This window comes from Macrobrachium nipponense, chromosome 9 (genome assembly GCF_015104395.2).
Source record: "Macrobrachium nipponense isolate FS-2020 chromosome 9, ASM1510439v2, whole genome shotgun sequence".
Taxonomy (NCBI): domain Eukaryota; kingdom Metazoa; phylum Arthropoda; class Malacostraca; order Decapoda; family Palaemonidae; genus Macrobrachium; species Macrobrachium nipponense.
In genome coordinates this window covers 62,388,777-62,401,455 of record NC_061110.1, presented here as the reverse complement: position 1 = coordinate 62,401,455, position 12,679 = coordinate 62,388,777, and the positions used below count along the sequence as shown (strand labels likewise).

The 12,679-nt window shown below is 40.1% G+C and overlaps 1 protein-coding gene across 11 annotated transcripts in view; it reads left to right on the top strand.

Moving 5' to 3' along the window:
• Positions 1 to 12,679, top strand: part of LOC135217933 (nitrilase and fragile histidine triad fusion protein NitFhit-like) — a 293,936-nt gene that overhangs the window by 120,435 nt on the left and 160,822 nt on the right. For 10 of the 11 annotated variants that reach the window (XM_064254028.1, XM_064254025.1, XM_064254027.1 and 7 more), the window contains one exon: positions 6,276 to 6,402. The exons of the other annotated variant lie outside the window; for it this stretch is intronic. In XM_064254028.1, the coding sequence (XP_064110098.1) occupies positions 6,276 to 6,402 (127 nt within the window). The remainder of the gene's footprint in view (positions 1 to 6,275; positions 6,403 to 12,679) is intronic. 11 annotated transcript variants of the gene reach the window in all.

The following is a 12,679-nucleotide window of genomic DNA, read 5'->3' as shown; positions in this document are numbered from 1 at the left end:
TTAAAAAATGTACTATCCACCGTGGGACATTTGGACATATGTTTCTGAATTTGGGCATAAATTAGTTCCTTCTCTGATGTAGGTTCAATCTTTTCATCAAAACTATCTACAGTTGCGTCTGGGAAATGCAGCAATTTATGTAAATTGTCGAGTGAGACATTATTCCCATTTACCCATGTGGAATGTTTCAATTTCGGTATCCATTCTCCCACTGAGTCAAAAAGTTTTTAGCTGTGCTCAATAAGGCTTGTTGTCCCTTTTCTAATTTTGTAGAGCCCCCCTTAAATCTCTTACCATATCTCTGTGTTCTTTCGAGCCATAAGCCACCCTTTAAAATGCTTGTAATTCGGTCCATGATTGACATTTTGTTTACTGAAAACTATGATATCTAAATGACAAATCCCCTTTATTGAAATCTAACAATGCTTTTGCCTCTATGACCGCCTCTGTATCATCTTTAATTCCCTTGGCGTTTAAGCAGTTATTCACTCCCTCAATAAAGATTTGCACTGGTTGGGACAGAACGCCATCATCTATGCCTTGAAAAGGGCTAACTCCTGCATTTATGTCAGTTATCTTATGCAACAACGTCTGACTTGTACCTGCTTCGGCCCTTTTGTCTTCTTTATGGGAACTCTTATGCTTCAGGATTCGCCCCAACCTCAATAACATCAATATATTTATGCCCACGCAAAACACCAACACAAAAGTAATATATCATTCACCAATAAAAGAAAAAATAAACATGCACCAATTCCCAATAAATAAACCGTTATCAAGGTCAATCAGCTGATCAAATGTGTGTCATTATGCCCACAGAAAACGGGAAGAATGGGGTGAGAGAAAGAGAATGTACCCGTCAACCATCTGCTGAGTCAGCAATTAGCTAGCACAACCACCATTCTCACACTTGTCTCTCCCTCTCTCATGTACAAAAAGACACATGTTTCTGAATTTGGGCATAAATTAGTTCCTTCTCTGATGTAGGTTCAATCTTTTCATCAAAACTATCTACAGTTGCGTCTGGGAAATGCAGCAATTTATGTAAATTGTCGAGTGAGACATTATTCCCATTTACCCATGTGGAATGTTTCAATTTCGGTATCCATTCTCCCACTGAGTCAAAAAGTTTTTAGCTGTGCTCAATAAGGCTTGTTGTCCCTTTTCTAATTTTGTAGAGCCCCCTTTAAATCTCTTACCATATCTCTGTGTTCTTTCGAGCCATAAGCCACCCTTTAAAATGCTTGTAATTCGGTCCATGATTGACATTTTGTTTACTGAATACTATGACATCTAAATGACAAATCCCCTTTATTGAAATCTAACAATGCTTTTGCCTCTGTGACCGCCTCTGTATCATCTTTAATTCCCTTGGCGTTTAAGCAGTTATTCACTCCCTCAATAAAGATTTGCACTGGTTGGGACAGAACGCCATCATCTATGCCTTGAAAAGGGCTAACTCCTGCATTTATGTCAGTTATCTTATGCAACAACGTCTGACTTGTACCTGCTTCGGCCATTATGTCTTCTTTATGGGAACTCTTATGCTTCAGGATTCGCCCCAACCTCAATAACATCAATATATTTATGCCCACGCAAAACACCAACACAAAAGTAATATATCATTCACCAATAAAAGAAAAAATAAACATGCACCAATTCCCAATAAATAAACCGTTATCAAGTCAATCAGCTGATCAAATGTGTGTCATTATGCCCACAGAAAACGGGAAGAATGGGGTGAGAGAAAGAGAATGTACCCCGTCAACCATCTGCTGAGTCAATAATTAGCTAGCACAACGACCGTTCTCACACTTGTCTCTCCCTCTCTCATGTACAAAAAGAAACTTATCATAGAACTTTTTCTAATGCATTGCAATTACAACAAACCTCTAATGTATGTTGAATGTCGAGGGACATCAAAATGAAATACACTTGTGATCAACTTAACACTAATAAAGAAAAAAACAAAAATAAACTTATAAACTCACGTCTTCATAGGTACGAAGTTATTTGCACTTGTCTTAGTGCATAGTAACCGGTTACACTTGCAACCGCGCGCAATTAATTCCCGTTATCACATGTTCACTTCCCCCCTGAACCACAGGAACACGTCTTACACTTAAAAAGCATTTAACATCACTGCCAAACGCCCAGCAGTAGGTACCCTGCTTAAATTCCCGACTATCAGATAAATTCCCCTTAAATCAGCAAAAGAGTCAGTTGCCCAATACATAATTATAACCACTTTTTCCCAACATATGCCTAACCTAGCTAATTCTAGTCTCTTCGGAAACATAACCTATTGGCTTGGGTGCCCCTTTAACCCTTGCCACCAATCTCTTACGAGGTCAAAATGACACTCAAACAAATGAAAAAAAAACTCCTAAATTGTTAACGTGGCCTACCTTTCATGTTGAAGGCCATCCCTAGAGTTAGCTGAAAAATCAAATATCAAATTTTAGGCTAATTCAAGTTTCTGCTGTTACAAAAATATACTTTTTATTTTCCAAAATTAGCCAACATGAAAATGGAATAAAATGGGTTAAGAATAAAAAAAAAAAGGAACGTTAAACTATCATATTCTTCCCAAAATCATATTTAATTAAGTACCCCCTTTTTCTCTTTCTGTCCAAGCATTCGTAGTTTATCAAAGTGTAGAGAAATCTCATTTTTCTATATTGTGACTTCGAGTTCATCTGAAAATGAGAATATAATTATCAGACAGTTCAACATTAAAGTTCGTCAATAAAATGTGTCACATCACGCTTCTCTTTCTCTAGAACTGAAGTAATTGTCATTTCACTTTTACCTTTTCCAACGGACCTCCAACGCCTCTTCTACACCGAAATCACTACTGTCCACTTTGACAGTTGGCCATCCAATTCCTCCGCCAATTCACATGCTAGAGATTATTTGTCATTTTCTGTGATACGTATTACGAACTCGCATCCACTAGCTGATGCTACATACTCGATAACTTTCCCGTGATTAACTCATGTCTGTGGAATGCGTCAATGAACTCAATTGTGTTCACTACATGTTTCCTATTTGTTTTTCATCTCAGCATCTCCGAGGAATCCAGCATTTTGCATCTGTCTTTAACCAGCAAGAGCTAAGGTTCTCAACCCCCATTATTTAATGTATATATTTCTACCAGTGCCTCTAAGATATATATATAATATATATATATATATATATATATATATATATATATATATATATATATATATATATATATATATATAGATTTATATATATATATATATATATATATATATATATATATATATATATATTATATTATATATATATATATATATATATATATATATATATATATATATATATATATATATACATATATAATATATTTATATACGATTATATATATATTAATATACTAATATATATACTATATAAGATAGATACTATATCTCCTATATATATATATATATATATATATATATATATATATATATATCATACATACTACATCTATAATAATATATATAAATATATATATTATATATATATATATATATCATTATATATATACATAACAACTTATATATAATCATATATATATATATATATATATATATATATATATCATTAATATATACACATAACACATGCACATACATACATCCATATGTATACAGTGGCTGCCAAAAAGCTTTGCTGCCTGGACGTCATGAAAAAAAAAATCACAATAAATAAAAAGTGGAAAAAACAAAACGATATCGCATCAGGGTACTCGCCAAGCAATCTCCTAATACTTTGTAGGTCCACCTTTGCGGAGAATGACCTCCTTCAGCAGGTTAGGAACAGAAGCAACTAGATTTCTGAAGATCTTTGGGCAGATGTCACCTGAGGCCTGTGTTCTCCAATTTTCAGAGTCGCGGTGTTTGCCTAAACAAAATGAAACTGGACTATTTAGTATTTGGCATATAATATAAACACATACCTTTGGTTTGCACTAAAAAAATTTCTTTTAATCAGGTTTACAATGAAAAAAATTATTTTCCAAAAAATTAAAATATTTATTTTTAACTTTCGAGTGCTATACAATTTTTAATTGTGAAAACGAGTTCAAAATTTTATTTTTCCTATAATCTATTCTTATCATTTGACAACTGTACTAAATTTCAATTAAAAGTAAAAAATAATAAGCTCCACAGAAAATCCAAAAAAAGCTGGTCCGAGTAACCTGATGTGTATATAGGAAAATTATTAAGTTACCTCTCTGAGCCCTGAAACAATTTGTTTCGTCTCCCCAATGAATTTTTTTTATAAACTTTGGATTCTCATTGGTTATTCCTCATAAAAGCTTGGAACTCGTTTTCTTACTTCATGCCCGAAAAAAAATTTTGCATTTTTTTTGGGGGGGGTTTGCCATTTTGTGTTTTTGTGGTAGCTGTATTTTTTTAGATTATGATTTTGAACTCATTTTGATTAGTATATCGAACAGTATGATATTTATATATTTGCAAAAAAATTTCATAGATAGAATCGAACACTAAGCTAGGAGCAGGTCCTCAAATTTAATGGGAAACATTTTTCGGCTCTATCTGTTTTCGGCTGTTACTAATTAATGACCCTAATCAATAGTTTACTGATATGGAACTCTTGATTAGTGTCTATATTAATGGATTTGAACCTTTTGTGGGCTGTAATATCAGTTTGCCTTGCATTAAAAGGATTATTTGAGTCATATATCGCATTTTCACTTTACCCTGATTTTTATGACCTTTTGACCTTTAGTGACCTTGTTACTGACTAAATCAAAGCAAAACTTATATATTATGAAAGAGATCAGCAAGACGAATAATTTGAGTTGAAAATTTGTCTTTTTATAATGAAAAATAGTGAAGTTATAAGTCATTGTATGTATTGACATGTAATTATCGACTTTGGAAAATCAGCCGCAAAGCCCCAAATAGGGGCCATTTTCTCATTTAATACCAAGTTGTGGAAATGTTACCCAAGATTTTCTGTTAAGGGGAGTAGTCTATTTCAAAATCTCAGTGAGTAACTGAGGGTACATTTTATGCACACGAGCTCCCCCTCTATAGCTGATGGATCAAATACTGACCTTCGAATTCTACCTTAAACCTTTAAAATAGATCGAAATCAAAAGATTTTGTGAAAAAACCACTGTCGTTCAAGAAACCTGTCTTCCAAGTTTCATCGAAGTCAGAGGTATTAAACTTTTAAAATATCGAATGTTAAACTTTAAATTCTCCATTTACTCTGATAAATATGTTGACATAGAAATATTTCTGGGGAGAAACCAATAACATCCAAGATATCTGCATTCCGAGTTCCATCTACATCAGAGGATAGTAATCTTTTAAAATATCAAGTGCAAAGTTTCAAATTCATTTGTTACCTTGAAAAATGTTTTAGTAAAAATATCTGTGGGGAGAAACCAATAACGTCCAAGATACCTGTCTTCCAACTTCCACCAAACAGAGGAAACTAAATTTTTGAAATGCTGAGTTGACTTGAAAGTCACCTGTTATCTTGAAAAACATGCAGAAATCAAAATAGTTTATGTACAAAAACCACTAGCTCCCAAGATATCTGCCTTTAAGGTTCATCAATAGCAGGGAAAATTTTTCAAAGGTAAACCCTACAGGTATTTAATTAGCAGATTTCATCGAAGTCGTAGAAAGATTAAATGTTGACATGTAAATTCAATAATAAAAACAATTCTTTGAACACAATTCGAATTTGGGGACCAGAAACCTTCATCTCTCATAGTTAATGAGGCTTAAAGGAAAATAGCTCCTACGTTGATGTTAAATTTATCTGTAACCACTAAGACAAATTATATCAAGGTACAGAATAATTATGGAAAGTAATGACCACCCATCAGCTCCCTACCTACTAAGTTCCATCAAGATCATAGAGATGAAAACGAGGGAGATAAAGAATGATAATGTACAATTTAGTCAAACGGCAGTTATAACTCGTTACCAGAGGGAATATCAGTTACACTAATAGGTGCCATATATCTTGGCTATGTTAGAACTCTTGACTGATAACTTTCTTACATTTGTCATCCAGCTTGGAACACTAGACTGATTGCAGTGTTCCATTGTTGTTCTCAGTTGTTGGATTGAGTGTCCGTAGTGTACATAGCATTACCTTTGAGGGAAGGATTATTTACTGTCTTTCATAAACTGAATGCTCTATGAGTATAATATAATGTTTTCTGATAATTTTACGCCATCATATATTATTTTTATATATTTTTTTCTTTTCAGAAGCATTAGTACTGAAAGTTACCCATATCGGGTTGCTGTAGCACAGATGACATCAGTGTCTGACAAGGAAAAAAACATGGTTACCTGTGAAGACTTAGTGAAGAGAGCAGTAGCAGCTGGAGCCAAGGTTTATTTTAATTAATCTAACATTTGTTTAACCCAACCCATCAGTTTACATTTGCTTAATCCTGTGGCCATGACCTCCATGGACACAACACGAGAAGAACCCTCCCTGGGCAGGTAGTGTCTATAGTTATGATAGAGGTAGTTCAGTTATTCCCTGCAATGCCCGTCAAGCAAGCAACATCATGCATTCTTTGCTTCTGCAATATGTTAATGTTAAGCTCAAGTGCTTCATGATATTTCTCTTTTCATCCATATTTTCCATTGAAACCTCAATACTTATCCAATTGAGTAATTCTCAGATTTGTTAAATGTTAGTATTTTCTTAAACTAGATGCTGAAATGGAAATACCTTGTTTCTGTAATGTCAGCAATCCTATTGTCATCAAGTAAACATTGTTCATCGTTACCTGAGTAGACACCTCTTAGCAAAATTCTGCAAATACTGTTATTTTCATTTTAGTACTATAATTTGAATTTATACTTCCTTCCGAGAGTATAAATGTAATTAAGGGATTTTGACGAAGGAAAAATCTATTTCTGGGGAGAGACCTGTGTCGCCCGGTGATAAGGATCCTGCTATCCTCTTTTCTAGTATAAATAGGTTCTAAATATACCAGAGAAAAAAGCTAGCATGGTGTGCTGATGTTACTACCCTCACGCGAGCACCCTAAGCGTGTCGGGTATAAAGTACAAGGCGAGCGGAAGCCATTATTCACCGGTCTCCTGCCAATTAGAGGTTTCCTTTCCAAAATCCCTCTCATGGGGGGGAGCCGACCCAACGGCTACTATTTCCCCCTCTCTTGCTACTACTGCTACTACCCGACCCGAGCGCCATCTGTAATCCTAAAATTTTTTAGACATTTTGGCTTGGATTGGTGTAGGGGTAGGGAAGTCAATTAGAAGGGCTGGGTTTCACCGGGCGACACAGGTCTCTCCCCAAAAATTGATTTTTCCTTTGTCAAAATCCCTTTTCTGGGTTGACCTGTGTTCGCCGGTGAAAAGTTACCAGAGAATGCCCATTCAAGCCTACTAGATACCAAGTAATCTTATAAGGAGGAGTTAAATGAAACCTGGGGTTCATTTTAGCTTAAATTTACTAACATAACATATGACAATATATCTAATTAAACTTAAGCTTACTTAATGACTACTTATGCTAAGACTTAAACTTATGGCTTAGAATTAGAAATAACTTAAAGATATCATAATTTGACAGTGTATCCTGTAAGGAATTTATCACATTTCAGAATATGTACAGTCCGGTCTATAAAAACAATCCGGAACACAATATTTTATATACAAGATTGGTGGCAGGATGACGCCCAGGTCCTCTCAACCCAGAGGAGAGAGGTATAGTGGAGAATACGAGCAAGGCAGGTAGAAAGCAGAATGTATTAGGGAGGATAAAGGGGTTAGAAGGAGGTTGATAGGATTTATTATTCAGGGGAGACTATGCTCCCTGCAGCAATTGCTGGGAATTTAAGGGCTTCTAAAAACTACTGGAGATTTCCAACCCGTATATTTCTTCAGATCCTCAAAATTCATATTTTGAAAATAATTAATGGAAGTAGCCACCGCCCGGATGTCATGGACATGTGGGATGGAATCCGGGTTGGCTTGTTTAATGAAGTAGAGTATTTGCTGTCTGATACCTTTAAGAGAGATTGTGCCACCCTTTTCTCTAATAAAAAGAGGACCTGACGATGTTGTGGAGGTTCTGGCTAGAAAGGATTTAAGGGTAGTGACAGGGCACAGTGATGTGTCCTGTGATAAAGGAATAATTTTCCATGGAGTCCATCTATTCTGTGGGTCCTCATTCTTAGCCAAGAAGCTCCAGTCTGGGGATAGTAGTACTTCCTCTGACGGGAGGAAATCTATGTGGTCTGGATTTCTTGAGAGAGCTGAAAGTTCAGATATTCTGGCCCCTGAGGCCATAGCCATTAAGAATAAAGTTTTTCTTAGGAGGGTTATGTATGAGCATGATTCATTAATAGTGTCTGATGCCAATTTAAGTACATCATTCAAGAACCAAGTGACCTTTTGTGGGCAGACCGTTGGTCTTAGGCATGTGCATGCTCTCGGAATGGAAGAGAAGTATGCATCTGACAAGTTAATATTGAAGCCGACTTGGTAAATTTTCTTCAAAGCTGACTTGATTGTTGTTAGTACTGGCAGCTAGGCCTTTCTCAAATAGAATTCTAAAGAACGAGATTGCCAGATTTGTGGTCATTTTGTGGGCACCCGATTCTTTTAGGAACTTAGCCAATTTTTTAACAGCCGAATCGTATTGCCTGAGAGTTGAATCTCTTTTATCTGATTCTATAAATACAATGTTACATGGATCAATACTCGTGTCTTTTTGGGCTGCAAACTTCATGAAGTCCATAAAGTTAGGGCTTTCAGAATTCTTGAGGAAGCTGACACAGTTTGAGTTTGTATTATCTATGTCAGTTCTGGGCGAGGGATCCATTTGGGTTGGAGCTTCAGCTCTAGGAGGAGCGGAAACCAGTTGCTTTTCGGCCAATTGGGAGCCACTAATGCTACTTGTCCTGTGAAGGATCGTAGCTTGTGCAAGACTTTCATCAGAAGATTCACTGGAGGGAACAGATAAATCTTCTGCCACTTGTTCCAATTTATTGACATCGCATCTGTGGCATAGGCTAGAGGGTCCAGGTTGGGAGCCACATAGCATGGTAGCTTGTGGTTAGATTCTGTTGCGAATAAGTCCACTTGAAGGCCCGAGACTTGATTGTAAATCCATTGGAATGAATTCTTGTCCAGGGACCACTCTGATTCTAGTGGAGTAGTCCTGGAAAGAGCGTCCGCGATGACATTCCTGACTCTCGCCAGATGGGTTGCTGACAGGTGCCAATGATTCTTCGCTGCCAAAGCAAATATTGCAAACAGCACGTGATTCAATTTGCTTGACCTGGGACCTCCTCTGTTCATGCAATGTACCACCACTAGGCTGTCTGAGACTATCCTCACATGGCTGTTCCTGGCCGGAGTTAGTCGCTTTAAGGTTAGGAGGACTGCCATAGCTTCTAGCACATTGATATGGAACTGGCGGAACGTTTTCGACCATATCCCTTGAACCTTCTTGTGCTGAGAGTATCCCCCCCCAGCCACTCAGTGACGCGTCTATATGAATTGTCAAAGACGGCGGAGGGAATTGCAGTGGTACTGCCTTGGTTAGGTTCTTGTGCTTCGTCCAAGGGCGAAGCCTCTTTGCTAGTATGGGTGGAATTGCTGAGATTTTGTCTCTGAGATTGTTGTTGGCTCTCTTCATCCAGACTCGATTGATATCTTTCAATTTGGCTTTTAGTAGGACGTCCATTATTGATGCAAATTGTAGTGAACCGAGGATTCTCTCTTGGGTACGACAAGAGGCCTTTTTGTTACTGAGAAACTGTCTTGTAGTCGCAGCTATCTCCTTGGCCTTCCTGGGTGGAAGGGATAGCTCGTGTTTTTCTAGGTCCCATTGGATTCCCAACCATTGAAAGTGGGAAGCCGGTTCCAGCCAAGATTTCTCGTTTATTTCAAAACCCAGAAACTCCAAGAGTTCTATTACTTTGACTGTCGACCTGCGGCATTCCTTGATATTGGCTGCCCAAATGAGCCAGTCGTCTAGGTAGGCTACTAACATTATTCCCCTGGTTCTCAGTTCTTGGACTATCGTTTCTCCTAGCTTGGTGAATATTCTGGGCGCAATGTTGAGCCCGAACGGCATGACTCTGAATGAGTAAGCTTTGTTCCCTAGCCTGAAGCCTAGGTATGGAGAGAAGTTCCTTGCTATCGGAACATGATAGTAAGCGTCTGTAAGATCTATAGAGGTGGTGACGGCCCCACGGGGAAGTAAGGTCCGCACCTGCGAGACCGTCAGCATACGGAACTTGTCGCAAAGAATGTATGAATTGAGCCTTGACAAGTCCAGAATCACTCTTCTTTTGTCTGAGTCCTTCTTTGGAACTGTGAACAGACGTCCTTGAAACTTTAGTCTCCTTACTTTCTTTATGACCTTCTTTTGTAGGAGATCCTTGGTATATTCTACCAGATCCGTTGTTGGGGTCTGGAAGAAGTTCACTGGTGGTGGTGGGAATCCTCCCTGCCACTTCCATCCCAGGCCCTTGGAGATTATGCTGTACGCCCAAGGGCTGAAAGTCCAATGATCTCGGAACAAGTATAGCCTCCCTCCTACCTGGTATTTCTCACTGGTTGGCTGCAGGTCTGTACCCTCTTCCTCCTCGGAATCCTCTACCCCTTGATCCGCTTCGTAGTCGGGAGTGGCTTCTGGCTCTACTGCTACCGGCATGCCTATTGTAGCCACTAAAGGATTCCCTAGCTTCATAGGTGGGGTTAAAGGCGGGGGAGGTCATGACGGCTCTGGAGGTTGAGGGTTGCTGGGCCGGCGGAGTCTGAAGCAGCACAAACTGCTGCTGTGGCTGGGCTTTTGATGTTGAGGGCTTCTCAATTTGGGATATTGGGACTGCCTGAACTACCGCCTGAGGTCGAGAGGACTTATAGGGCATGTACCTCCTCGGCCTCTTCTTTGCCCTAACTTGCTGTCCGGGTGTTTCAAACTTCCGTTTGAAGGGAAGTCCCCACCGGACTCGGAGGCTCTGGTTGGCTCTAGATGCTTCCCTCAAGACATTGTCCACTTCTTTTTGAGGAAAAAGGTTTTCCCCCCAGATTGATGCCTTTATCAACCTGTTGGGTTTATGCCTGATGGAAGCCTCCGCCAGGACGTATTTCCTGCAAGCTCGTCTTGCCATGCCAAAGTCATACAGGTCTGACTGGAAAGTCTGTAATAGACTCTTTGTCAAGACCTGAAACACTTGTTCATCCTTATAGGTCGTGGCCACCAATTCCATTGAGATAACGGAGTTGGCAGACCTTGCCAGTCTCGACCTAGCCTCAAACTCTGTTTTTATCAGATTCTCCGGCAGCTTGGGTAGCTTGTTGGAGAATAATGTTGAGGCACAGTTCGCATCCAGTTTACCTACGGTAAACGTGGCCGGAGCTTCGTGCCAGAATTCTCTGCTGGCAGGGAGGAGAAGGGAGGTAGCCTCTGTCTCCTTTAAAGCCGGGAATAGTTTATCCTCCGCTATGGCCTGGAGAGTTAACTCCGTCACCTTGTCGATGCAGGGTGACGGGACTCGATCCAATGTCACGAACATGGTGTATGAGCCCTTGTGAGGCGCTAACCTGGTGTTAACGCACTCCCATTCGGCCATGGTGCGTGCCCAGACAGCTTGGGCTTGTTCCTTCGGGAGGATCAGAGTTTCTTTTGGGACCTTGTCCACTCTAACTAGCGCGTGTTCCACTAGTCTAGCGAACCCGAGGAAAGGGAACTGGAGACCTTTCGGGTGGAACTCGAAATCCTCCAGTGGTCGGGTCCCGCACCCTTCAATAGTTAACTTCCCATCTACATATGGGGCATGCATAGCAAGCCGCCATGGGTTATTCTTGTGGAAGGGTAGGAGTTTGGAAGCATACGGCACTCCCATAGCAAGCGCCGGAGATCCAGAGTGGAGAAAACCGGACATCATGTCTTGTAGCAGTTTGATCTACAAGGCCACTATTTCTGAAACAGACTGGTCAGAGACCTCAGGTACGGAGGCGTGTCGCAACGACTCAAACCTCTCATCTACTGCCTCCCTAACCTTCGTCAATAGAAGGCTAGCGAGTAGTTCGTGGTCTACGCCGGACTCCGTTGCCTTGGGTTTGGCGGACTTCGATCTTGATCCCTTTGAAGGGAGAGAACCCTTGGCAGCAGGCGACTTGTCATATGATGTCGATGGCCTGGGGGCCGGAGATGACTCAGTCGCCGCTGACGGAGTCGGCTTTGATCCCTTGGGCAGGGATTCCGGTCTTACAGTCTTCTCCTTGGGACGAACCGACCGTGAGCTGTCCCAGGCGGGGGTGGACTTGAAGAAGCCCCAGAAAGAAGAGGTAGAAGGAGTAGGGCTAAGAAGACTACCTGCCTCAATTACCTCGCCACTTACCTGCTCTCCCAGGGCCATCGATTTGGTGTGGATGTTGATGGCAGCCACATCATCCATCAATTCCTCCTGGTCGTCCGGAAGGGGGGCCGTCTCCGCTTGGATGGCAGCGATGAAGGGGGCCGCCAGACTTGGCTGGACTGACGCCGAAGGGGACCCCTTGAACAGAAGAGTTCCCAGGGTGGCGTCCAAAATGTAGGGATGCCCCGATGGTGCGTTCCGGCCATACCCGGAGACCCACCTCTTCAGGTCCGCCCTGGCTGTCTGGCGGGCGTC